The sequence below is a fragment of the Equus asinus genome, chromosome 13, assembly GCF_041296235.1.
Source record: "Equus asinus isolate D_3611 breed Donkey chromosome 13, EquAss-T2T_v2, whole genome shotgun sequence".
Lineage (NCBI taxonomy): Eukaryota > Metazoa > Chordata > Mammalia > Perissodactyla > Equidae > Equus > Equus asinus.
The window spans coordinates 3,928,916-3,954,888 of record NC_091802.1 but is presented as its reverse complement, the minus strand read 5'-3'; the positions used below and the strand labels follow the sequence as shown (position 1 = coordinate 3,954,888).

The window sequence follows — 25,973 nt, the reverse complement described above, 5'->3', positions numbered from 1 at the left end:
AGCCATCTGAGTTTTCTACAATTTACTTTTGGCTTCCTAGGTTGGAGAGAACAAGCTTTAGAGGCTTAAGAGGCATCTCAGACAAGCAGGTCTAGACAGAGGGTGTTTGTGGAAAGTCAATACATCAGACATATGATTTATATTTATCTCTCTCTAAATTTACAGGGATTTAACAATAAATGAAAAGTACTCTTTAGGCAAAATGAGTTTTTGGTTTCATCAAATGTAAGATGCTTTGAAAACTAGTTCAAGATGGTCACAAAACAAAACAAAGCAAAACAAAATCACTACAGCAGGAAATATTCTTGCTCTTCGGACTGGAAATATCTTACTGTATAATTCTTCCTGCAATCTAATCACAACAACATTAATCTAAAAGGGCCAACTTCTTCAATTACAATTTTAATTGTCTTTTCACTTCCATTCTAGCACTTCCCTCTCTCCATTTCCGTCAGGTGGGGAAATGACAGTGAGGTCAACCATCAGTGACCACATGTGGCTCAGCCACTGTCAAGACTTCATTCCTGGCCAACTCCTCCTTTTAATCTTCAATTTTCTGTTACCATTCCTATTTCCTTTACCCTAAAACCTCCTGTAATCAGCCTTCTCTCCTTGACTTCTTGTTCTTTTCCATTTCCTCGGCAGTGTGGCTGACATGCTGAGTATGTAGTTACTGAGATGGCCTTCCTTTACGGGATGGTTTCAACTTTTAGAATGGGGTGAAGCAGAGGGCGGACAGAACAGTTAAAAGAAAACTCAGTGGGTCAGAAGCAAGTCTGTACTGTGGGATCCTCTATTATTGGTCATTAAGCTGACTAATTTTTCTCTTTTTCTTTTTTAACAGAATATAAAAAGAAGGTAATGTCAAAGATACAAGACACTAATATCCTTGGGTCATTCTGATTTTAGAACACCTGACTGCGTTATTACAAAGAGAACCCCAGCTCTGCTTCTTAACTATCTGGGCTGGCTCTTGGCTGCGGCCCTGTTCCCCTACTTGTTTCTTTCTTTCTCTGTCTCCACCACCCTCAAAAGTTTGAGGTTGGGAAAGGAGCATTGTGGTGCCAGCAGCTTCAGAACTTTCAGCAAAATGGGGTAAAGGTATGGGAAAGCTGGGCCTGAGTAAGGAGACTGGAGCGGGAGTTAGCAATTTTAGAGAGGGTGTCTACTTCATGGGAAAGGTAAAAGAAATCAAACTTCTAGAAGGAAACAGGAAAACAATGTCATGATCGTGGAATAGACAAAGATTCTTAAACAAGAACAAAATGCACTAACCATTAGAGAAAAGACTGATAGATTAGACTTAATTGAGAAGTTTGTTCCACAAAAGCGTAAAAACTGAAGCCACACTGGGAGAAGGCGTTTTTAATACATCTCTTTGACAGAAGACTTGTATCCAGAATATATAAGAACTCCTGAAAGCAGCAAGGAAAAGAAAGACTATCTGATTTTAAAAACAGGCGAAAAACCTGAGCAGGCGCCTCCCCAGAGAGACCATCCAGATGTTCCATTAGCACATGAACAGGTGTCAACCTCGTGAGCCAGCAGGGAAATGCAAATCACGCCTGAGTGAGCTACTGATACACTAAAACACACTTATCCACACGACCAGGAGTAAAAAGTCTGACAATACCGAGTGCTGATGAGAATACAGAGAACCAGGTCTCTCGTAAAGTGCTGGTGGGAGTAAACTGCAGGACTGCTTCAGGAACCTGGTGCTATCCGCTACACTGAACACAGGCTTACCCTACACCCAGTAACTCCATTTCTAGGTGTAGATCCAGCAGGAATGAGTACATCCGTGTTCCAAGAGACTTGTGCAAGAACATTCCAGCACTATGTATAAGAGCCCCAAACTGGAAATAACTCAAGTGTCCATCAACAATAGAATGGATACATAAATAATTGTGTGGTCATACAACAGATTACTAAATGGTAAAGAAAATGAACAAACTATAGCTACATGCAACATGGACAAATCTTACAAATACTGTGTGACAAAAGCCAGATGCAAATATTACAGGTTTTTATTCCATTGCTATAAAGCTCAAATGCAAGCAAAACTACCATGGCACATGGGAATGCGCACTTTTATAGACACTGTAAGGAAAAGAACTGAGGACAAGAGTTCTCTCTGGGAGTAGTGAGGGGCTATGATTCAAAGTCATATGAAGGGTCTGGGGGTACTGGTGACACTCTACAGAAGTGAGTAGTGACTGCGTAGGTTTTCACTTCACAATACTTCATGAAACTGTCATTTTTATATGTGGTGCACTTTTATCTTTGTGCATGATATTTCATAACAAAAAAGCTTAAACTTATATCAGGTATTACTTCCTCATCTAACCTTTACAGAAAACAAATACTGTCCAGGTAAACGGAAACTCTTAAACTAAACGCAAACAACTCTTAAAGTAACAGAAAAATTCTGAAGGCCCATCTACGTGGGGGCTTTATGTGAATTAGAAGAAGGCCCCTCTTTAGGAGGATGATTTAGCAAAAGCTGACTCCTTGGGTTGAAGCAGCCTGTTGGGCACACTGCTTAGGGGGTTTATGTCTCTTTGAGCAGAGGAAAGGTACCCCTTCCAGGAGGAGACGCAGGTCTGCATTCAGGCACACGCTTTGCTGGATGAGTGCAAACTGGCCTCCCACTGGCCTCTTTGTCTGGGTGCCTTTGTGCTGTGCACAGATTGCAAACCCTACCTGGCAGCCCTGCCTAGGAGAACAGAAAGATGACAATTATACGCACGGGCCCACCTAAGCACTTGCACACACGCACACGTACAGGCACAGGACTACTACCACACACAGCTGGGTGGAAGGTGGCTGACTGTCACTTACCGCATAACCTTCTGTCTTCTTCTGGCACCACTTCAGCAGAGCATTGCGCTTGGAGCCTCCATATTCCCGGGCCAAGGCAGCCAGAGGATCTCTTCTTTCCACACTAGTCAGAAAGAAGAGCACAGAGTAAAGAGCAGATGCTAAGTTTCAGAGCCCCCGAATAAACAAGAAATAAATAACTAGACTAGAAAAGCAAAAGTCTAGGTTTATTCAGTGAGATTCTGCAGAAACAACCAAATTAGTCACATTAACAATATATTTTTATTATGTCTTGTGGTATGAAAGAAATATTAAATTGCGCTACTTGGCTATCAGAAGTCCGGGGAGAGGTTTATTTATTTGTTTTTTTAATATCTGTTGCTCCATCCATCTAGCCTTTTATTTATTTACTTAAGTACAGTGTCATTTGAAATAAGAAATCTACAGAAAAAACACTCTACGCGGTTCAATGCTACACCTGTATCTAAAAAACATATAAAAGGTAGATTGGAAGAGTGTATTATACCAGGCTGGCTGCTTACAGGGGTGATGGGAGCAGTGATGAGGGCAAAAATCAGTAAAAATAACTCAAAAGAGGGGCTTTGCACATTCCAAAAGTGATACCTATACTCTTCAGTTTGTGGTACATTAACCCAATTCTGAACACCTGATTAGCCAAAGTTGAAGTGATTTTACCAATTAATACCTTGGCATTCAAAGAGCAAGAGTTTACGTACTCCATCCTCAATTTTCCATAGACGTCTCTGTGAATTTTTATGCTAGCTAAAATCAGCCAAACACTAAAACAGGAGTGAAGATCACACAGTCCTTCCATAGTGAACTGTACCCCTGCGGCATATGGAGCAGCCCTTGGCTTCCCGACACCTCGCGCAGGAGCGCAGGCGCAGAGCGAGCGAAGGGCGGTGCAGCTTTGAGGCATCAGCTGCAGCCGAAGAGTTTCAGGGTTCACTCCTACACGTGTGTCATCAGGGCACAGACATGAGGCTGTTCATGCAGCACTTTTTACAAGAGCAAAAATTAGAAACAACCAAATGTACATCATCAGGAAAACAGATAAACTGTGGCATATCCATACAATGGAATGCTATTATATAGCAAGAAAAACTAACAAATTATAGATGGATGCGATAATTTGAAAGAAGAGCAGGAACAATTTTGCACTTTAAAAAAAGAAAACAAAAGAACAAATATATAATATAATATGTTTCCATGAACAGGCACACGCTGCGTAACGACAAGTCAGTCAACAACGGACTGCACACATGGCAGTGGTCCCGTAATCTCAGTGCCATCTAGCCCAGGTGCGTAGAAAGCTGTAGCACCTGGGTTTGCGTAAGTGCACTCTGTGATGTTCGCACAACAAAACTGCAGAACGACATTTCATAGAACGTATCCTCGTTGTTAAGCAACGTACGACTGTATACAAAATTTTAAATATGATGATTATATTTTTGAGGCTGCAAACGTATGTGATGAAACTGTAAAGAAAAGCAAAGAAAGGCATACATAAAATTCAGCACAGTGGTGACCCTGGAGGAGGACGGGGGTAATGCAAACGGAGGGGCTGGTAGGAAACTTCAAAGGTAATGATTTTCTTTTCCTTAAACTGGAAGGTGGGTATCCAGGCGGATCTTCATCGTGTTGTTACTCTTTATACCTTATACATATTTTATGATGATGATTATTTTGTCTCTATATAATATTTAATAAAAATATTTTTAAATGATTTTTAAAAGAGTAATAGGATGATTTAGACTTAAGCAATATGAATTAAGGTAGAGAGATTTTAAGAAAAACTTCATACTTGAATTAACATTTTTCTTCCATAATTGGAAGATTGTGTTTCCTGTGTCTGGCAGACTTGTAAACTCAAGTCCATGATTCTCTGTGGTCAGAGCTGCTGTTAACTATGAAGCCACATTGACTTTGCCCGTGTTTACTATGTCTGCTCTTATTTCATCCCTCAGAGCCAAATTTCTAAGCCTGACGAATTAGAGAATACTGAAATGAAGGCTTGGAAAAGAATTTCTATACAAATGGATGACTAAAACATTTACCAAATAGTTTTATTTAAAAATAAAGTTGGGGGTCGGCCCAGTGGTGCAGCGGTTAAGTGCGCACGTTCATTTCTCAGCAGCCCGGGGTTTGCCGGTTCGGATCCCGGGCGCGGACATGGCACCACTTGGCACACCATGCTGTGGTAGGCGTCCCACATATAAAGTAGAGGAAGATGGGCACGGATGTGAGCTCAGGGCCAGCCAGTCTTCCTCAGCAAAAAGAGGAGGACTGGCAGTAGTTAGCTCAGGGCTAATCTTCCTCAAAAAAAAAAAAAAGAAAAAAGAAATAAAGTTAACTAGATATGATGACCAAAAAGAAAAAAATTAATAAGAGGATGAGAACTTCCAAAGTAGGTAATTTCTATCCTGTCTTGGTTTATCTCAATTACATGAATATAAAAATCAAATAAATTAATTACATGAATTTAAGCTTTCACTATGAAAGGCACACTATAAATAGCGTATTAACATACACATGGCCTTTTTGTATGCATTTCTGGCAAAAAGAAATGAGCAATTTCATAATAGCACTAACCCTGGTCCTTAAAACTTGTTTTGATTATTTAAATCTCTGGGATATAAACAAGACTGATACGTAATATCTGGGGCTTTAAATTAAACCTCTGAAAAGATATGACTTCATCTATTTGGGTCCAAATATAGGCTACACCCAAAGATATTACAAGAGCTAACTTATTCAGACTTTTATAAAATACTTTTATAATAATACTCATAATGTAGTTATAATATTTCTTAAAAAGTCATTACTCCTAAAGCAGCTAATTCAGTACATTCATCCATCTACCTATACCTAAGTACTGAGTGAAATGCTATGTGTGTAGCACAACATAAGGGCTGAGAAAGACACCAAAGTGTAAGATGAAGTATTTACTCTCCACTAAATTACACCCTGACCAGGGACAAAGGCATGCAAACCGTGCAACAGTGACTTAAATACCCAAACGAGTGTCAGAAACCAAAGGCAGAGAAAGGAGGTGTCGATGTTACCAGGGTGGTTAGCTACAACCTCACAGAAGGTTTGACCCTGAAGGAGAAGTAGTATTTAGGAGTGTGAAAGGACAAAAGGAAGACAATTCAGGCCAGAACCTTGTAAGCAGTTAGAAATGCTCGCATTATTTTGCAAAGGCAGGGAGTAAAATGGGCTTGGATGGAGTGAAGGGCTGGGACATCCTAGCAGGTGAGCTGTGGTAGGGCGAGGCTGTGGAGAAGCTAGAAGACCAGGATAAGGAGTACGGACCGAAGTGGGGACACAAGAGTCATGAGAGGTTTCTGAGAGGGTCTGCACAGGATGCACTCAGTGTTTTAGAAGACCGACCCAACATGGAGAAGCAGGGAAGTGAATGGACAGTGAGGAAGGAGTTGAAACAGGTTTGCTGTGGCTGGGTGACCGGGAGCACTGAAAAGGTAGGAGGTGGCAGAGGTATGAGAACGAAGGCAGGCCCTTACTGACCACCCCTGACAGTCTCTGTCCTCTCCCTCTCCCCTCCCACTCCATCAGTCCTCTTTAACCACTAATTTAGAAATGCCCCTCCAATCCTTTCTATACGCCACTGTTTACTGTACCACTACTCAAAATCAAAAACAAAAATCCCACAAATTTAGTGGTTCCCACTGCTTTACCAAAGTAAGTACAAACCTCTTACCACGTTGTGAATGAAGACCCCTCGCAATGTGGCTCAACCTGCCTTTCCAGCGGTGATATCCTAACCATCTCCCCACATCCCCAGCTAGTATGGATTGAGCGCTTGGTGAACGTAGGCCAGATCCCTGTCCTCATAAAGCCCACGGCCTAGTCTATCCACACGAAACCTCCTACCGGTCCCAGAACACTCTGCCACAGCTCCTCACCATGGCACCCTCAGGCTCCCCGCAGAAACACTCCCCCCTCTCCCTCGACTTCCGGATCCAACTCAAGACCCAAGTACTCTGCTTCTACTTCTTTCCTCACAGCCCTTTTTCTCATTTGCTCAGTACTACTGTCCAGTGCCCTCTTCTCTGACTGGTTGGAGGCAGGTCCTGTGTCTTTATCATTTTCATGCAGGAAATATCTGTAGGAGTAAATCGACCAGAGGGGATAACACAAAAGGAAGAGTACGACGCTCCAGCCAGTGCCGCTCTGCTTTCTCACCACCGAAAATGCGTTACCTGAGTTTGCTTTGTGTTTTCAAGCCCCCAGTGGAAGCGCTCAGCAGTCTGGTGCTCGCGAAGCCCAGAGAAGGGGGTCTGCTCAGTGACTCGAGCGAGGGACTCTTACGGAGATAAGGGTCCGGTTTCAGGTCCTCAGCCCTTCCCTTTAGAAGATCTGTGTGAACAACAACATAATCACCTATTCCTGAAGAAGAGAATCTGGTCATCACACTTTGTTCTCAAGTACAATACAATTCTCGTTTTATTCTCAAGTACAAATATATAATAGATACAGATATATAGATATAGTTTCTGGATCAAGTAATAAAAAGGCAAAGAACGACATGGTATTTTCAAGAAAGGATTCTGCAGGGAGGACTGACTATATAATTCACAGGGACTAATGTCAAATTAGCCCCTTGTCCAAAAATTATTATGAATTTCAAGATGGCACCAGTACAGCATTGAACCATGGCCTGTCTGAGAGCCTTGTGCAGTTGCACAGGTCGCATGCCCACAAGCCAGCCCTGTTCCCAAGTAAAGCACTTCGTTTTAATTGATAAGCATCTGACAGAGAGAGCTGGCAAGAAGATGCCTAATGTGATGATCAGGTCACAAGTGGCAGCAGACAAAAAGCTGGGAACCAAGAATGATAACTATTTTACAAGAAAAAAAGCCACTCCAATCACAGGGCCTGGCTCACTAACAATAAGTAAAAATAATTCTTTTAAGGCTCCTCTCTGCTGTCATAGTAGTCTGAGCCAAAACAGGCTAAATCCTCCAGATGATATTTCTTAAAGGATTACCAAAATAAATAACCGGAGAAAATTTCCGAGATTGTCCAGTTTGTATTTACAGGAAATGGGAGCTCAGAGAATTAAGCGACTTGCTCAGTGCCACACAACAGGCCAGTCTCCAGGCCGAGGCCAGGGTCCCTTCCTATGACACCATAAACAGTCATGGAAGAAAACAATATTTGTACAGCTAATAGCCACCAATTATGGGTAGCAAAGCTGGGAGTGAGGCCAATTAGCTCGGAAGAGCGGAGAAAAACAGTGTTTACATCACTACAGAGAACAACAAAAACAGTGCATAAATCCCGTTTCTGCAGCTTCTGATGACCTCAATGTTGGCAAAGCTTGCCTGAAAGCAAGCCATTTTCACAGGGCAATCCTATTTTTGAGTAGTAAGTAGAATCATCTGGGTAGACACGTGCCAGGTGGGGGCACAGAGGGGGCGCTCACAACGAACTAGTTCCTGCAGGGGAACAGCTGCTGTGGGCTCAGCATCGGTATCTATCTTGTCAATTATAGGAATGGTTTCTCTACACGAAAGGAGATTTTAAAGCTGGAGGAACAAACACGAATACTATGACCAAAAGCCCACTTAGTACACTCAAAAATGGTTAAGATGGTAAATTTTATGTTACAGGTATTTTACCATAGTTTTGAAAAAAAAGCCTCGCCCAGGCACACAGCACTATGCATATCAAGCTATTCCCTATTTTACATGACAGAGCAAGTGTGGAGAAGTCAAATCAGGCAGGTTCTCAATACTCTGCTGTGACCTCCCCTCCGTTTCCTGTAAAGGGGCACGTGGTGTGCACAGGGCTAACGACCTGCTCTGCTGGACTCACTCACCCTGTTTCTTATTCTCCTGGCCTTAGACTATCCTCTGGTCTTTGGTCACCATTTCCTTCCTCCCGGAAGTCATTATTATGACTGGAAGCCCTATATAAACCTTTATCACTTCTTTATGAAGCTGCTAATCAGAGCAATCACCAGCCTCATTACCAAAAGGCAACAAGGTGGAAAGAATCAGGAAAAATCCTATGCTGATCCCAGAGCTACTCAAAATCAGCGTGGCCACTGTAAGTCACTTCACAATTGTGGGGCCGGAATCTCTACATGTAATCTTTAAATCCTCAATGTCCATGTTTACCTAAGTCTAAAACCCTTATTAATTCCATGAAAAAGAAAACTAAATTCAGAATGGAAAAAAATAAGGTGGTAAAGTAAAAGAATTTACAATCCAAGGGTGAAACTTATCTCACAGAAACGACCATTTTAGGAATAAACCTGACCATGTTTGACCATGATCTAAAAGAAGCACAGTGGGAATTCTTTTTATTCACACTGTTAGAGAAATGTTGTTTCATACAGTCAGGCGTCGCTTAACAATGGGCACACGTTCTGAGAAGTGTGTCGTCTGGCAATTTTGTTGTTGTGTGAAATCACAGAGTGGACTTACACTAAACCCGATGGTATAGCCTACCACGCACCTAGGCTACTTGGTACTAATCTTAGGGGACCACCATTGTATGTGCCGTCCATCGTTCACCAAAACGTCACTGACTGAAACGTCATCATGCGGCCACGACTGTACTTAAAAGCAAAGGATTTCTATCTATGTGATCCAGACTTCTGGCTTTCTCTCTTCCTACAGATACCAGTAAATCATTCATTTAGTGTTCTCTTTATCTTTTTTGTCTCCTCATGACAGTGGACACATATATATAAATTTCTACGGTATATATCCTGGACAACTTTAACATTCTGCTCACGGCTCTCTGTTCTGGCACGTGAACTGATCTGGAAGAGGACAGCAGGTAAGGTGACAACAGTCGACACTCCTACGGCGCTCACCCCACACGGGGCCGTGTCCACTCAGCCCCTGATGCAATCCTATGAGGTAGACGGCATTATTTCCGTTTTACAGACGAGGGCAACAGGGCAGAGAGGTGCAATAACTGGGCCAAAGCGGGACTGCAGGTGGCAGCGCCAAGACTCAGACTCGAGCAGTCCCGCTCCTCAGACTCCCCCCTAACTGCCACTTCACATCGGCCATCAGTGTGGGAGCACAGCAGGAGTGAAAACGTGACCCTGTGAGGACTGCGGACTACAATCACCACTTCGCCATCAGGATGTGAATTTAAAAAAATATACAGTGTAATAACAGGAAGATGATCACACTCAAAGACCAAGACATCTCAAAAGAGGCATGTTTTGAGAATTCTGGAAGCAACAGATTTTCAGAATCAGATAAGATTTTTTCTTAAAATAGTTACTTTGAAAGATTATACAATATTCTCTTGAGATTCAGTAAAAAACAAAGAAAAAAGCCCCAAAGTTCAACATTTCTCTGGAACATGAGCACACTGAAAAGTGCAGCTAGCAGGAAGTTAGGGTCTGATATCCACAACACATACAGTTAGAGCCTGAAATTGTTTGGAATAAACGCCAATGATTGTTTTTCTAACCTCAGTTTCACGCAAAGAAAAGAAGAAAAGTCAACCCCTCAAAAAAATAAGTCAAAAGTACTTCACATTGAAGGTAATTTACCTGAGAGGGGAAGGTCTGGAAGATCCAGGCGTTGCGTCCCTCCTTTGCTGGCTGGCCGGACACTGCTGTACGCTGAATGCCTCTAAGAAACCAAAGGGCAAAGCGGTGCAGGTGAACTTGTGACACCAGGAGGAGCATGAGGAAGGTGCGTGCCTGCCTGTCTGTACAACGCTTCTCAAGCTCATGAGAATCACCAGGGGGATTTTTTTTTTTAAGATTTTCTTTTTTCCTTTTTATCCCCAAAGCCCCCCCGGTACATAGTTGTATATTCTTAGTTGTGGGTCCTTCCAGTTGTGGCATGTGGGACGCTGCCTCAGCATGGCTTGATGAGCGGTACCATGTCTGTGCCCAGGATTTGAACCAACGAAACACTGGGCCACCTGCAGTGGAACGCGCAAACTTAACTACTCGGCCACGGGGCCGGCCCCCAGGGGGACTTTTTAAAACAACTTTTTTTTCCTGCTTTTTCTCCTCAAATCCCCCCAGTACACAGTTGCATATTTTAGTTGCGGGTCCTTCGAGTTGTGGCATGTGGGACACTGCCTCAGCGTGACCTGACGATCAGTGCCATGTCCACGCCCAGGATCCGAACTGGTGAAACCCTGGGCTGCTGAAGCAGAGCGTGTGAACTTAACCACTCAACCATGGGGCCGGCCCCTAAAACAACTTATTTATCTGAATAGGTAATAAATGCAATTGGCATGATCTTCAAAAGGAACAGAGAGGATACATAGTGAAAAGAAAGTCTCCCTTTCACTTCCATCACCCAGTACTTCTCCCTGGGGGTAATCATCATTAATCAGCTTTGTGAATATCTTCCTGGAATATTCTATGTATATTCAAGGATGTGTGTAAAAACTACTGCTTTTTAATGGCCAAGAGGCATGTGAAAAGATGCTCAACATCACTAATTATCATGGAAATGCAAATCAAAACTACAAAACAAGCTATCACCTCGCATCTGTTAGGATGATCACTATAAAAAAAAACAACAGACAATAACAAGTGTTGACAAGGATGTGGAAAAACTGGAACCCTTGTGCACTGTTGGTGGGAATGTAAAATGATACAGCTGCTATGAAAAATAATAGGGAGGCTCCTCAAAAAATTAAAAATAGATCTACCATACGATCCAGCAGTCCTACTTCTGGGTATTTATTCAAAAGAACTGAAATCAGGATCTTAAGGAGATATTTGCACACCCACATTCATTGTAGCATTATTCACAACAGCCAAGAGGTGGAAACAAACTAACTGTCCACCAACAGATGCCTGGATAAAGAAAATGTATATTTACACACAAAGCAATATTATTCAGCCCTAAAAGAGAAGGCAGTCCTGTCACATGCTACAACACGGGTGAACCTGGAGGACAGTACTGTCGTGCGGGCAGTGATTGCACCTGTGGCAGGCTGGTTCTAAAGCTCATCCTAGGTCCTGACAGAAGTGCTCGTCCTAGGCAAGCACTTAGAGAAAGACTTCCTGATTCTGGCAGAAATAGAAGTTCCTTTAACAGGCCAACTTTGAGGTGTTCTGGGAACCTTTCTTAGAAGCTCAGTACAGACTAGAACCTTCGCCTCGAGCCTTCCCTGTGTTAAATTTCTTTCTGCTTAACTAGCTAGAATGATTTCTGACATCTGCAAATTAATCATGACACACTCTCATACAGAAACAGTCCCTTAAGTGGACAAAAATTTGTAGAAGGAATTTGACTGCATTGTTTTTATAATAAGTTTAATCCAAAACCACCTAAATTCCCATCAATAAAGGAGTGATTCAGTAAGTCATGGCATTCTACGCAGCCTTTCAAATGAATGAACTACTTCTCCAAATACTGACATTTAAAGATGCCTCTGATATACTCCTCCACTCATTCAACAAATATGCACTGAGCTTCTACTATGATATGACTATGTGCTGGCCACTGTTCTGGACAAGATAAAACAGCAAGCAAAATAGATAAAAACCCCGCCCTCAGGGATTACATTCCAAAGACAAAGCGAAACGAGCCAGTGTCTGAATAATGTGTAGTACAATCCAATTTATAAAACTTTCTCACCCTCCCTAAACACACATTATGCTAAAGAGAAACTTCTAGAAGGATACACAACAAGCCATAGAGAGACATTACTTCTGGGACTAGGAAGCAAGGGAGATTTTCAACTTTTTTCCCTTTACACTGAAATTTTTGGGAAAACATAGTTTTTATTTTTTATTTATTTATTTTTTTTGAGGAAGATTAGCCCTGAGCTAACATCTGCTGCCAATCCTCCCCTTTTTGCTGAGGAAGACCGGCCCTGAGCTAACATCCGTGCCCATCTTCCTCTACTTTATATGTGGGACGCCTGCCACAGCGTGGCTTGACAGGCAGTGTGTAGGTCCGCACCCAGGATCTGAACTGGTGAACCCCAGGCCACTGAAGTGGAACGTGTGAACTTAACTGCTGCGCCAGTGGGCTGGCCCCCAGATACTTTTAAAATAAGCACAAGAGTAAAAAATTGGAAATAATCTAAAAGTCAACCATCAGTAGAATAGATAACCTGTGGTATATTTACACAAAGGAACACTGTACAGCACTGAAAAAGAACAAACTCCTGCAACAACATGAGTGACTCTCACAGATCTAATGTTGAGAAAAACAATCTAGTCACAAAAGAAAAGATATTATATGATTCTACTTACATGAAGTCCAAGACTACACAAAACTAATCTTTGCTGACAGGTCAGAATCCTGGTTACTTCTAAGGGGCTACTGACTGGTGGTGGCATGAGGGGGCCTTCTGAGGTGATGCAGATGCTTATCTTGGGGTTCGTTACATGGGTGCATCCATATGGAAACATTTAAGCTGCATTATATATTAAAGAGTTGTACACTTTACATGAATGACAGCCAGCGGTGTGCTGCAGCTGGTGCCTACCTGCTCATAAGGGCCAGCTGGTAAATGATCAGGAATTTTACAAGCTAGTTGTTAAACACAGCTGTTAGTAAAATTAAACTCAATTAAAAGCAAAAGCAACAAATACTCAAAACTCATTGCTTCTTACTCATTTTACTATTGAGGTTATCTATGCCTCCTGTGTCTGTATTGTAGAAATACTACACAGCACACAGCTCTTCTCCACTCCACGTCCACTGACGTCACACAGACGGCTGGATACTGGCAATGATGGGAATATTTACAGCACAGAAATTGGCAAACACCACCAAATGGGGTTACCAGAGCCAGTTGTTAAACATTTACCAGCAAACTAGTGTTTATAGCTCAACAAAGATAAGTAAAAATGAAGCATGACCTATTTCAGTTTTATTAAACTTGATGATTATCATAAAATAAATAGTAGTTTTATTTGGTTTTTCATATAAGGTGGTGGAAGACCCCTTCAAGGACAAAAAAGTGAAAAAAAAACTTAAAAGATCCCAAGCAATATACATAGCTACTAAGGATACCAAAAAACGGTACTTGTTAATAACAACATCAATCTCAGCTTGGCAAGCAGCATGCTGAATGTTATCAATCACATCAAAAGCCCTGGTCTTAGAAAATGCTTTAGACCAAGAAGCTTTGGTCTAAAATCTTCAGAAGATATCACAGGTGACATAGGTTGCATTCAGTGAACTCTAAGAACTTATAAATTGTTAACATTCTCTCTCTCCAGGGGCATTTTTCAAAAACAATTCTTTGAGAAAAAGATCTAGTTTAATGTCCATTTCTAGTAAAGATTACAGCCTTTAACTGAAAATTTCAAGTGTCATCTTGTAGAAAACAAAGAAAGAGCTATTAACCAATTTTATGAAGTTTACAGTGTCTCTCTCAGACCTTTATCAGGCACCCAAAGTGTAATTTTAATGAAAATTTCATTATTATTATTTTAGGCTTATTAAAAATGATGTTCAATGTGCCTCAAAAGATAAATCAATTGGTTTTCACTCCTCTTTTGTTGCTTAGGTATAAGACACCATTATGATAGCACGCGGCACTGACCACCCCCACACATGCAAGGCTCTTCCCATACCTGCATTGGAGAGACGGCAGCGGCTGGCGCAGTCCTCACCGGTATTCCACTTAGGGGACTTCTAGGGGTCTTATGGACAGAAATATTCTGCCCAGCTCCACCTGCCGAGAAAAGAGATGGGAACATCTATATGTTGTTCCTGTTCAAAACAGCAAATCATAGTTCCTGATTTGTTACTATTTTGGTCACTAAAGAGACATCTCATGACACTTGTAAGGTAGCACATTTCCTCTTTTAGCCTGTACTCCTCTGGACTAGTGCTGAACTGGGGAATGAGAGGGAAGGAGCTAACTAAATGGGAGTTGGTCTTAAACGTAAGACACACGAGGAAAAAGAAAATGTATATGTAATGAGGCACCCAAGGCAAGAAGGAACAGGAAAATTCTTGCACAAACCATTATTGTTAACTCACGTCCCATCTTTATAGCCTAAATGTAGTCACTGGGCTTTCATATCTTTCCGTATTTGTAGTCTAATCTTAAGCTAATTTAGTTGCAAACTATTTTAGCAGGTAACCAGCTACATCTTAGCTAGGACTCCAGTCTTCCAAAACAACAGGCATATTTGTTGCAGTCAAGGGAAGAAATATATTGTTATTTTGGACAGGTGTAAATTTGGTTTCTTCTGTTTATTTATATATGTAGAGTACAGATATGCATTTTTCTCATATATATAAGTAACAGTGAATAGAGGCGACTTGTGAGTCAGCCAGACATTTCCAGAAAAGACAGGAATGTACCAAGATCAAGAATGGCAGATTAGCACAGGTGGTCACACACAAGACCAGGCGGAGAAAGTCTAAGAGCATGCTGTGAGATGTGGAAGGCCAGAGGTACCAACCAGAGAGCTGGATGCAGAGTCATTGCCTCGTTTCCTAGGAGATGAAGCCTCTGGTTGACCCTACTACTTCTCATGAGAACGTAAGAAGGCAGACAGCAGTGACTTGAATTTAATGGACATAGAGGCAGAAAAGGAAGATGGCAAAGCCGGAATTGAAAGTGAGGAACAGGTGGAGAGACAGAGGAGACTGACTCACACACGAGCCAGACTCCCCAGCGTCGTCTCGTTGGAGCTTGAACCAGGCTGCAGCAAGTCTTCTCCATGCGGCGGCTGCATGTGGAATGATCTACAAAGAGCCCTCCTGGTTGCTGCAACTTGGGGCCAGTGTGGAGTAGAGACAGGTTTGATACATGGGGACACAGTTTGAAATTGAGTTTTGCTTATGAAACAAAATGATTCAATACCTGGGCGTCCCAAGTCAAACGACTTGATAAGGGACTTCACAGTGGCAGCAGACTCCGAAGGTGTTGGAGATGTTCTGTTCACGCAGACACCACGCCAGCGGCCAGGAGCATCGACCTCGCAGGGCTCTGACTCTTCATTCACAGGTCTGCACGGTAAAGAGCACACCACGTTGAAAAGGCGGAGGATGTTTCCATGGGGAAAAGACATAGATGGAAACAACCACCGTGTAGAAAATAAACAAATCTGGAAGGAGAATCCCAAATTTAAAATCCTGTTTTCTGCATCAGCTTCGCATCTTTAGGAAATAAGGTAGTAACTGTTCTTGATTTTTATCAGAGATGTTTTCTTGGAAATGGCCAGAAATAGTATTTTTATATGTAGAGTGATTTGACGTTAGCTCTAAATAAAATGGACATGAGTCTACTCTGCAAACTGTAAAAAAACAATACAAATGTCACTTATGAATATTTGGCTTACTGTCAATGGTGGATACAGTGCACTGGCTTGTCAATGTGTATTCCACCCCTACATGGCACACAGAGGGTGGAAGGACGACATCTCAGGACTTCCTTGCACCTAAGATTTCAGATGTGATTTGGGTTCCATCAATCAGGATGTGGGCAAGACTTGGCGTGAGACCAACTGGGGGAGAGAGGCAGGGCACAGGGTGTCCACTGTGTTGAGACAGACTGTAGCAGAGGCAGGATGCTTCCGCTGTTGGTAACTGTGGTGGTAGCTTTCCAACTGGGCAGGCAGCCTCCTGATTTTAGGGCTCCCGTTCACGGCAGAGGCAGCAGCTCCCCTGGTAGCCCAGCTCTGTGTTGGGACTTTGGGAGTTGTTCCTGGAAGCTCAGCCTGGAGTCTGTTTCTTCACCCTCTCAACAATCCTGCAAGCCATTTAATACCTTTCTGCTAAACCAGCTAGACTGCAATCCATTATGTACAACAGAATCCTGCTTCATTCACTGCTTACCCTCCAAGAGTGAGAATAGTTGAGAGTACTCTAGAATAACACTGCAATTCTGCATGAGGTGAAGCTCCTACTCTCATCCAAACTTCCCTGGTTAAGTTCTTACTGTGGTTTCTAAATTCCAGCACAGACTCATAGAAGCGTCTTTTAAAGACAGATCATCTGATTCAATTCTCTCAAGCATGGCTTCCTCATCTGGGGGACTTTAGCATGTCATTTAATCTCCCTGTGAATGAGCCAAGACAAGATCTCTCAATCTTCTGATTTCTAAATCATTGCTCTTTTTATTATATCAAATTGCCACAGCTGTTTTGCAAGAAGATGACTAACTTATGAGAATGGCTTAAACAGAATAGTTCTGGCATATGTTTTAATAAGGTCAGCGGAAGTTTAAAATATTTATTTACTGATCTTTTTGAAATCAATCTAGCTACTTATAAGCTTCTGCAGTTGAATTTACTTGTCCTTAATTCTCAAAGCTTTCTTCTGTTGCTCTGTAATCAACGTGAATAGAACAAATTTAAGTGAAACAGAACTTAAAACACTGAAATCACATTGCACTACACTATTGTCTCCACAGGCCCTTCTTTCGAGTGAAAAAAAAAATCAGTAAACTGATGACTTCTTTGGAAGACAATATCAGGCATTTCAGAAACTGGTAGGGGGATGGGTTTAAAAATTGTTTTTTAATTGAATGGGGTTGATTTTTGTATTTTCCCCATTGTGTTACACAGTCTAAAATCAGGTGGTAAATAAGCAGAAAAAGAATAAAGTCAGGGTAGGTACAAGCAGAGAAAGAAAATCTACTTCTGTCCCAGCCATTCTCAGGAGGTCAGAAACAAAGTGAAGCACCTTCTTACCAGTCCATTTAAATGACTTCCTACCAAAGGGCCTTGTAGAGACTCAGGGCACCCCTGAAAGGAAGATCATTTTTAAAAATTCATTTCCATTTCATTCCTTGATGATTTAATAAGAATAAAATGGAGAATCCTACATTCTGCTAAGGTATTCCCTTCAGTTGTCTAAGTTTCTCTGTGATTCAGCATGTCAAATGATAATTAGGAAGACTCATTTAGACTCCACAAGGAAAGAGCAGGGGTTCAAGGACCCATTCCCGGCACTCCCGCCTTCAGATGTCCACACACCGTATTTCAAACGATCAGTCTGCCTGGCTACAACAATAAGAGTCAGTACGAGAAAACCCTGCAAGTTGTTTGAGTGGGGAAGCTGTTGGACTAAACACTCACCGTGTTATACAACTCTGTGCATGTGTGCACACACACACACACGCATGTGCAGGGATTCACAAAACAAAGTCTGAACTGAAGAACCAAAGAAAACAGTTACTAAGAACAGTACTGGTTTTATTAGTACTTTAATCGTAAATACGCTTGAAATTCCTTATACTAGCCTGTCTTAGAATTCTTTGGGATTAACCAGGAACAACCCTAGCAAAAAAGGAAGTATTACATTTCCCCTGTTCCAAGGAAGAATAAGAACTCTGTATTCTATAAAGCATATTAAGACTATTAAAGCATATAGCCAGGTGTACTGTAGCAAATTCACTAAATGAAGAGAAAACTACATGGTACCTCTGTTGGTTAAACATCTGTTGAAGGCCGGCTACTGCCTCCCAAGACAGATATTAGATTCTAAGGTCAATTTGTAAAATAAAAATCATACATATAGTCAAATGAGCCTTGAAAATCCCTCAAATCACCCAAAAACACAGCATGGTTTGTAAATATAACTCTATACAAACATACCATCTTCCAATAAGCCTAATGCATTCAGTTTCTCTATAGCATTTACCAGTTTGCTCTCTCTCGAGGGGCATCTCAGATGAAATAGCTGCCTCATGTTTAGGGGCCATGTTTAAAACAACAACAAAAACAAGGCATGTTTTCCATCCACTCCCAGCCATGTAAAACTATGATACTAATAAGTATGTGGATGATGTAACTCCACTGTCTACGCCTGCTACTGTATCGTGTTCCTCATAAACATCATCTAACTGAATTTTCCAGAAAAACTCTGTAAGTTATTATCCTTTATTTTAGATGAAAAGTTTGACAATGACATGGCTTGTGAACGGTGAAGTTGGGATGCAAATCCAGCTCTGTATGGCCATGCCTTTCTCAAATTTTCCATAATACATGGTTGTCCTGTGAGAGGTATATAAGGGCCCTAAAAAAATAATGCTGATGGTATTTCTTCTTAAAATTTATTCAACATACTTTTAAGGAAAAATAATACCAATATTTATTGCATTGCTCCTATTTTTATGCAATCATCTGCTCCTAGGAAGTGGCAACCCATACCTGAGAATGACAGTTGTAGGTGAGGTCACTTGACGCATGAACACAGGGCAGGAGATGTATTTCCTAAGGACCACGTCATCTACTGACTGCCTGCTAGTCTACCTTATATACCTTTCGTTATAATTTAAACACACATATACATATATATCTATAATTAGCTTTTATTTTTAAAATGCTACCTCCACCTCTCTAATTCACTGATTTCCTTGTTTGGTTACAGAACAGTCTTCAAATGTTGTTGGTTTTCTATAGCACTTACCTCATCATATGGGACATGACTTTGTGTTGCTGTCTATTTTGATCCAGGCATGTGTGAGCTCTTGTACATGAGGATTTTTAAGGTACTCAAAGGTTAACTACATTTGGGAAATGTCACCTTACACCACTGCTACCTTCACAATTGGCAGACTAATATTTGTAAAGAACACCAGTCATGTCAATCACGTACTTACAACTGCCAGGGGCTCTTTCCTGAACAAGTGAGTGAAGGCCAGCTCCAGGCCTTTCCTGGTCCTATACAGACTTATTTCCTATGACTCCCCTCCACCCACCTAGCTTTCAGACTATTAGCCTGGCCACCCGAAGTTCTGTTCCTTTTATGTCCTGCCTCTGTGCCTTTGCTCATTCTATGTCCTTACCTGGAATGTAATTTTCTCAAAATACTTATTATTATTATGCATGAAACAAATCTAAAAGAAGTTTGTTGCTCTAGAGTGAGATAAATTAGTAAGTATCCTGTCTCTGAGGTGTCAAACAGTGTCTTCTGCATTTTACCTTTGACTTTCAATATAAGCATATCGACAACAATAAAAACAAACAGGGTAAGATGGCAATTTTGAACACAAGCATCTTTATCTCCAAATCCCAACAGTAAAAACCAAAGAAATATATCATGAAAATCCTGCATCAGCACTGGAAACTACAGAAAGGTATCATCCACATGCCTCAGACTCTGAAGAATTTCTGCTACATAGAGAATAAGGGGGTGGGAAAAATGGAAAGAGAATACTAAGAGTTTGTCCTCAATCCCCTTTCAAAGAAAATGAAGACATGGGAAAATTCCACTAATGTTCTTGATCCTAGAGGGCTAGGGCTGGGAGGAGCAAGCAGAGCACTCTTCTTGAGAAGCAGCAGCGACATGAAGATCTGATGGTTAGAGGGGAGGGATGGTTTATCCCAGGCACAAAGGACAGCAGCAGAATGGGGCAGATTAGGAAGAGCCACAGTATAGACCTAAAATGGACAATGGGCCATGCAAAATTAGACCCAGAAAGCTGGCTCTGAATTCTGGTTTCACCAAACAGAGAAGAAACTGGATACTGATAAATTTCCCCCACTAGGCACCGATTCCTCTGTACTTTATCTAAGCTTATGTGACTCCAATGTGTGACATAAATTTACCTTAAAAAATCTTCCTTCTAGTTTAAGATATGAGAAGAAGATTTTAAAAGCAGTCAGGCAAGGTGAGTATAGATCTAAGCAGAATCTATAGACACTGATCTTGGGCCAATGTCAGGCCCTGAGACACTTTTAGGCTCAAGCAAAAATAAGTGATGGGCTAAAACATGCCCCGATCCACGAGTATATCTCATAACGTAAAATGCAGAGAATGACTGCACTGAGAAGAACAGACATTTGTAAATTTATGACAAGCAACAGAATTAGACATGTGCTAGCATCTGCCTTGAGAATACAAGAAAATACATGAAAGATGACAATTTAAAATGAAAAGCTGAGCTTAAAAAATGATAACAGTAAGCTAATGTTCCCATTAAAATATTTTAAAGCAAAACCAGCTCAAGATAAAAAGAAATGAGGATATATTGGGAAAGTCCCTCTGAATATAGATGAAACGAGTAACGTCAAGGTAGCATTTCAATTCAGTGGGCAAAGGATGGTTTTGGTAATAAAAGGTGCTGACATGGCTGGTTATCCATCTGGAAGAAAGAGACCCACATCTCACATCAGACTAGGAGTCAGCATGAGAGTGTGTGAGTGTGAGTGTGTGTGTGTGTGTGTGTGTGTGTGTGTGTGTGTGTGTAAAATAAGCAAAGAAAATGTAACAGCTTATTTGTATAAGATTAAGGCAGGGGAAATCAAACAAAAACCCAGAAGCATTAAAGGAAAACACTAGATTGTATTACATAACAATATAAAATTTTCCATGGGGGCTGGCCCCGTGGCCGAGTGGTTGGGTTCGCGCGCTCCGCTGCAGGCGGCCCAGTGTTTCGTCGGTTCGAATCCTGGGCGCGGACATGGCGCTGCTCGTCGGACCACGCTGAGGCAGCGTCCCACGTGCCACAGCTGGAGGAACCCACAACGAAGAATACACAACTATGTACCGGGGGGCTTTGGGGAGAAAAAGGAAAAAATAAAATCTTTAAAAAAAAAAAAAAAAATTTTCCATGACAAAGACGGTAACATCAAAAGACACATAATACACTGAGATAAACAAACATCCCTAATACAATACTGACTTTTAAACTGATAAGAGAAAAACAATCAGCTCAGTGAAAAAATAAGCAAAAGTGCTAAACTAGCAATTCTCAAAAGAGAAAATGCAAATGGCTAATAAACATACAAAAATACACTCATGGAAATGCAAATTAAAGTACTAAAGGGGGCCAGCCCTGATGGCCTAATGGTTAGGTTCAACATGCTCCTCTTTGGTGGCCCAGGTTTGGTTCCCGGGCACAGACCTACACCACTCGTCTGTTAGAGGCCATGCTGTGCTGGTGGCCCACATACTAAAAAATAGAGGAAGACTGGCACGGATGTTCACTCAGGGCAAAAACAAATAAATAAACATAATTTTTTTTAAAGGGTACTAAAGAGACAGCATTTTGTGCTTATTGTACTGGCAAAAATTAAGATTAATACTAATCACAGCTGCTAAGGCTGTGTATAAATGAGGACTCTCATCCAGAGTAAAATGTCACAAGTCTTAGGTAAGTAATCTGGCATTATCTACTAAAAATTAAAACATGCATATTTTTTAATGCAAGAATCATATTTTTAGGAACTCATTGTATAAAAATAAAAACACAAGTATACAAGCCTATATGAATAAGGATTGTTATTATGGCATTATTTGGAAAGAAAAAAAAACCTAGAAAATATAACCTTGATGTTCACCAGTATGACAATATTTGAATAGTCTAGGGCAAATCCATCCTCTGGGATACTTTGCAGCTATGGCAATGAGTTAAGTTTATATATATTACCCTGGAAGGATGCCCATGATACACTGTTAAGTGAAACAAAGTACAGAGTACATAATCCCATTTTTATAAAAAATATAAAAATGAACACTATATGTATCTACATAAGCAAAGGGAGAGGTAAAGAAAAATACACACACTGATTACCTGACAGGGTGGGACTGCAGGGGGAGAAAGACTCATATTTTTCTTCATACATCTCCATTTTGTTATCAGTATACCTAAATATTACTTCACAACTAAGAAACCCAATACATTAAATCACCAAAAAAATCTGTTTTTAAATTTCAGTTAGACAAACCTAGACTTCAAATTCCACGCACTGGGAGATCTCGTCAAGATGGTGGCAGAGGCGGACTCTGGACTCATCTCCTCCCACAAACATAGCCAGGCTACAACTATCCTCGGAAAAACTACCCTGGAGAGAAAACTGAAAACTGGATAAAAAGAACCCCCACAACAAGGGACAGTCCTGACTGAGGCAGAAGAAGCAGAAATTCCTTCTGGAGAGAAAAAAGCCACCTTCTCGAGTGGTGGAGCTTCACAACCGGCCAGGCGGGAGCCACCCTAAGCTAAGGTGCGCAGCTGTCCCTGGAGGAGTGAGGTCCCGAGCAGGGGTGATACTGCTATAAGCATCGTCCAGACTCAGCACAACTGAGACGACTGTCCTCCTATCTGGCTTCGCTGGCTATTAACTGCAGCAGGGATAGCCCCAGAAAAGCTGTCAAATTCCATGTACTATATTTTCCAATACTCGAGAGTTTTGCTTTAAAAATTAATTTACGCAAAATTGGTATTTTGCCCCTTGCCCTTCTTGCTCTAATAATAGTCATTAAAAAATTACATTCATATTTAAAATCAACCTCCTATTTACAGCCTGTATTGAAAGTCCAGCTTGCTTCCACCTCAAATTCTAGCTATTTGATGTGGTTTTCAAGTTCTAAAACTATATGCACTAGAAAATTGAAAACAAAACGACAGAAAGGCCCTGCAGAAACGTGGCCCGTGATTAAAAATCAGGCAAGAGACTCTTCTAAATAATATTTATTTAGCACTTCATAAACGCTTACATATAAAAATGTTCAACAGTACCCAGAGTAAAGACAGATCAAAACATGGGGTACAAACACAGCCATGCATTTTAAGTTGGGGTTGCATTCTTCTTCTTGTTTATATTTGAAAACACCTGGTAAATGAATTTTAAATCACTCTAAGGCTTCTCGATCCCAGGTAAAGGTCTCCTGGTATCAATTTCTATCCTATTAGGACAAATCCAGCGAGTGTCTAAACATCTTACAGAAAAGACGTCAACATCTCTTCTTTTGATCATCAAGTTAAATTTTTCTAGTGACTCTGTGCTCTCAAAACATCCTCCTGGGCTAAACAGCATTCCTGTTCCTAACCTTCCTCGTACTCGGCGGTAACTCTCGTCTCATCCCTTGGATAACGCAGCTGACGGTCCGACGTGCCCGGACTGTACATCAGCTCCTCATGTGAGAAGTGCAGTAGGTCTTGCCTGGTGGAGGTTGCTGGACTGAATACAGATCTCCACAAACAGACGTACTTCCAAAAGCTTAAAATCACATTTTGGATTTGGATCACTTTGAATTATACGTTTCTGGATTTAAGTCTTTAAGCTTCCAGGGTAAGTTTTATTCATGAGGCTTTTGTTGTAGTTGTTGACTAGTTTTCAGTGAGATTCCAACTAGCACGGTCATTGCGTAAACTTATCTGGTTTAACTACATCCTTTATTATCAACCAAATATCTATTTATGTTGAGCCCAAGGGAGACTTTGGAAATCAAACCAAAACTTAGTTGCAGCTTGTTTCAGATGAGGTAATGAAGTCAGACCCCAGAGTGAACAGGCTCGATCAAGACTTGATGTAAACCAAGCACAACTTCCCGACTTCTTCAGGATGAGATGTCACACAGACGGCTTCCCATCTTGCCTTCAGCAGTGTTAATTCCAAGATTATCAGACACTGTATTCATAAGGAAGCATAAAAATAAACTCCAAAAAGTAAAACACAAGCACAGGTTGCATGCCAGCACTCTGAATTTGCTATGCCACTGCCTTCTCTGAACACTCTAGTTGCATGTAAAAATTTTTTTCACGACAGACTTGTACTTTGTTCTTTTTCAGAACAACTTCATCTTATGCTCCAAATAAATGACTGCTGAATCTTCTGAGAGAAAGAAAGAAAAACAGTGGGAGGACTCATCTTTGATTGTGCAATGAGTTGATTCCAACATGTAGAAAAAAGGTACAGAGACTTGATTGCAATGACTCTGTGAAACAGTGGATGCTATCAGGAGACAATGCGGCTCTCTATAAGAGGCGACTGCTCCTCCACATTACTCCCCCTTTCATACAGAAATGGCTGCAGTTTCCCATCATGGCAAGGGCTGGGCTGTCTTTCTTCCACCAAACGCTCTGCTAGCTGACAGGGACCATGGAGCTGTGAAAATAGAAATGGGAGGGGAAAGGCTGGTAAAGGAGTTACTTACTGCAATGTGGTCCTAGTCTACAAATAGAAGAATTAACAGCTCACACTGTCCCACAGGGAAAAGCTAATATGCAGAAAAGGGCCAATAAGTTTTAATTCCTACTTTTCCAATTATTATGGAAGTCAAAGATCATCAGACAGAGAAAAACGCCAGACTTCCAAATCTCATTACCAGGCTCCTTCCACTAGATCTTCACCAACAGACAGCTGTGTTGGTGAAGCACCCATGTCCAGGGTGAACAGATAGGCCCCTCTGTAGTTGACAGAGGAGCTTGTGCTTCCTTCTACGGTCCTACAGTTAAGGCCAAAAAAAGGGTTTCTTTTATTATTATGGCACAAAAATCCTAAAGGCCTATAGGCAGCTCATGTCCATACTTTTCAAAGCAAATCTGTGAAGATGGGGGTTGGGGAGAGGGGAAGCAGATACAGCTCTTGAGAATTACAGGCTATGTATCTAACGACAAAAATGCAAATTTAAACTCTGAAAAAATAAGTAGTATGAGAGCGAAAGGATTATGTTTGTTGGGATACCAGAGGATCAGTTTGCACATCAAGGGACAAATAAAACGCCAGAGGTCACGGACAGCCGTAGGTGCTACTGTGTGGTCTGCTCAGAAACTGCTTAGGAATCCCAACGAGAACTGGTCCCTCCAGCACGCCAAGGGCACTGTATCAAAGCCTCTGCAGCAAGAGAGCTGGAAAGGATACCTTAGTGCCCCGGGGAGCTACGCCTCCACCTTCCACTGTCCTTTCCACGACAGCTACAGAACATTCGGTGAGCGGCTGTGCAACATTAGAGCTGTAAGAACAACATACAGGGCGGCACAGGCACACGACGGACGTTAGGGCAAGAATACATTTGTGCACACGCAGAGTTAAAAGCCAATTCCAGAAAGTCTGGCAGTGATATGCCGCCATGCTGCTCATTTCAGAGGTGACAACGCAAGATCCAGTGGTACAAGCTAAACACATTTTCAATCTTAGACATTCTATTTCAGAAACTAATACAGTTAACAAGGCCCAGACATTTAGTGTTTTTAATGACCTCTGTTTTTTTTGGTGAGGAAGATTCGCTCTGAGCTAACATCCGTTGCCAATCTTCCTCTCTTTTTGCTTGAGGAAGATTCGGCCTCAAGCTAACATCTGTGCCAGTCTTCCTCTACTTTGAATGTGGGTCACTGCCACGACATGGCTTGAGGAATGGTGCTGGTCCATGCCCAGGATTGGAACACGTGAACCGGTGAACTTAGCCTGCAGAAGTAGAGCGCGCCAGACTTAACTGCTATGCCATGGGGCTGGCCCCTAA

At 41.5% G+C, this 25,973-nt stretch overlaps 1 protein-coding gene across 14 annotated transcripts in view; it reads right to left on the bottom strand.

The window, feature by feature from the left end:
* SPECC1 (sperm antigen with calponin homology and coiled-coil domains 1) overlaps positions 1-25,973 on the bottom strand; it is a 281,001-nt gene that overhangs the window by 49,810 nt on the left and 205,218 nt on the right. For 6 of the 14 annotated variants that reach the window (XM_070481960.1, XM_014853171.3, XM_070481963.1 and 3 more), the window contains 5 exons: positions 15,646-15,791; positions 14,402-14,502; positions 10,388-10,469; positions 7,065-7,221; positions 2,842-2,944 (listed from right to left, as the gene is read on the bottom strand). In XM_070481960.1, the coding sequence (XP_070338061.1) occupies positions 2,842-2,944; positions 7,065-7,221; positions 10,388-10,469; positions 14,402-14,502; positions 15,646-15,791 (589 nt within the window). Of the gene's footprint in view, positions 1-2,841; positions 2,945-7,064; positions 7,222-10,387; positions 10,470-14,401; positions 14,503-15,645; positions 15,792-23,186; positions 24,620-25,375; positions 25,467-25,973 lie in introns of those variants that run through there. The other 8 variants (XM_070481967.1, XM_070481966.1, XM_070481969.1 and 5 more) reach the window with 2 other exon arrangements.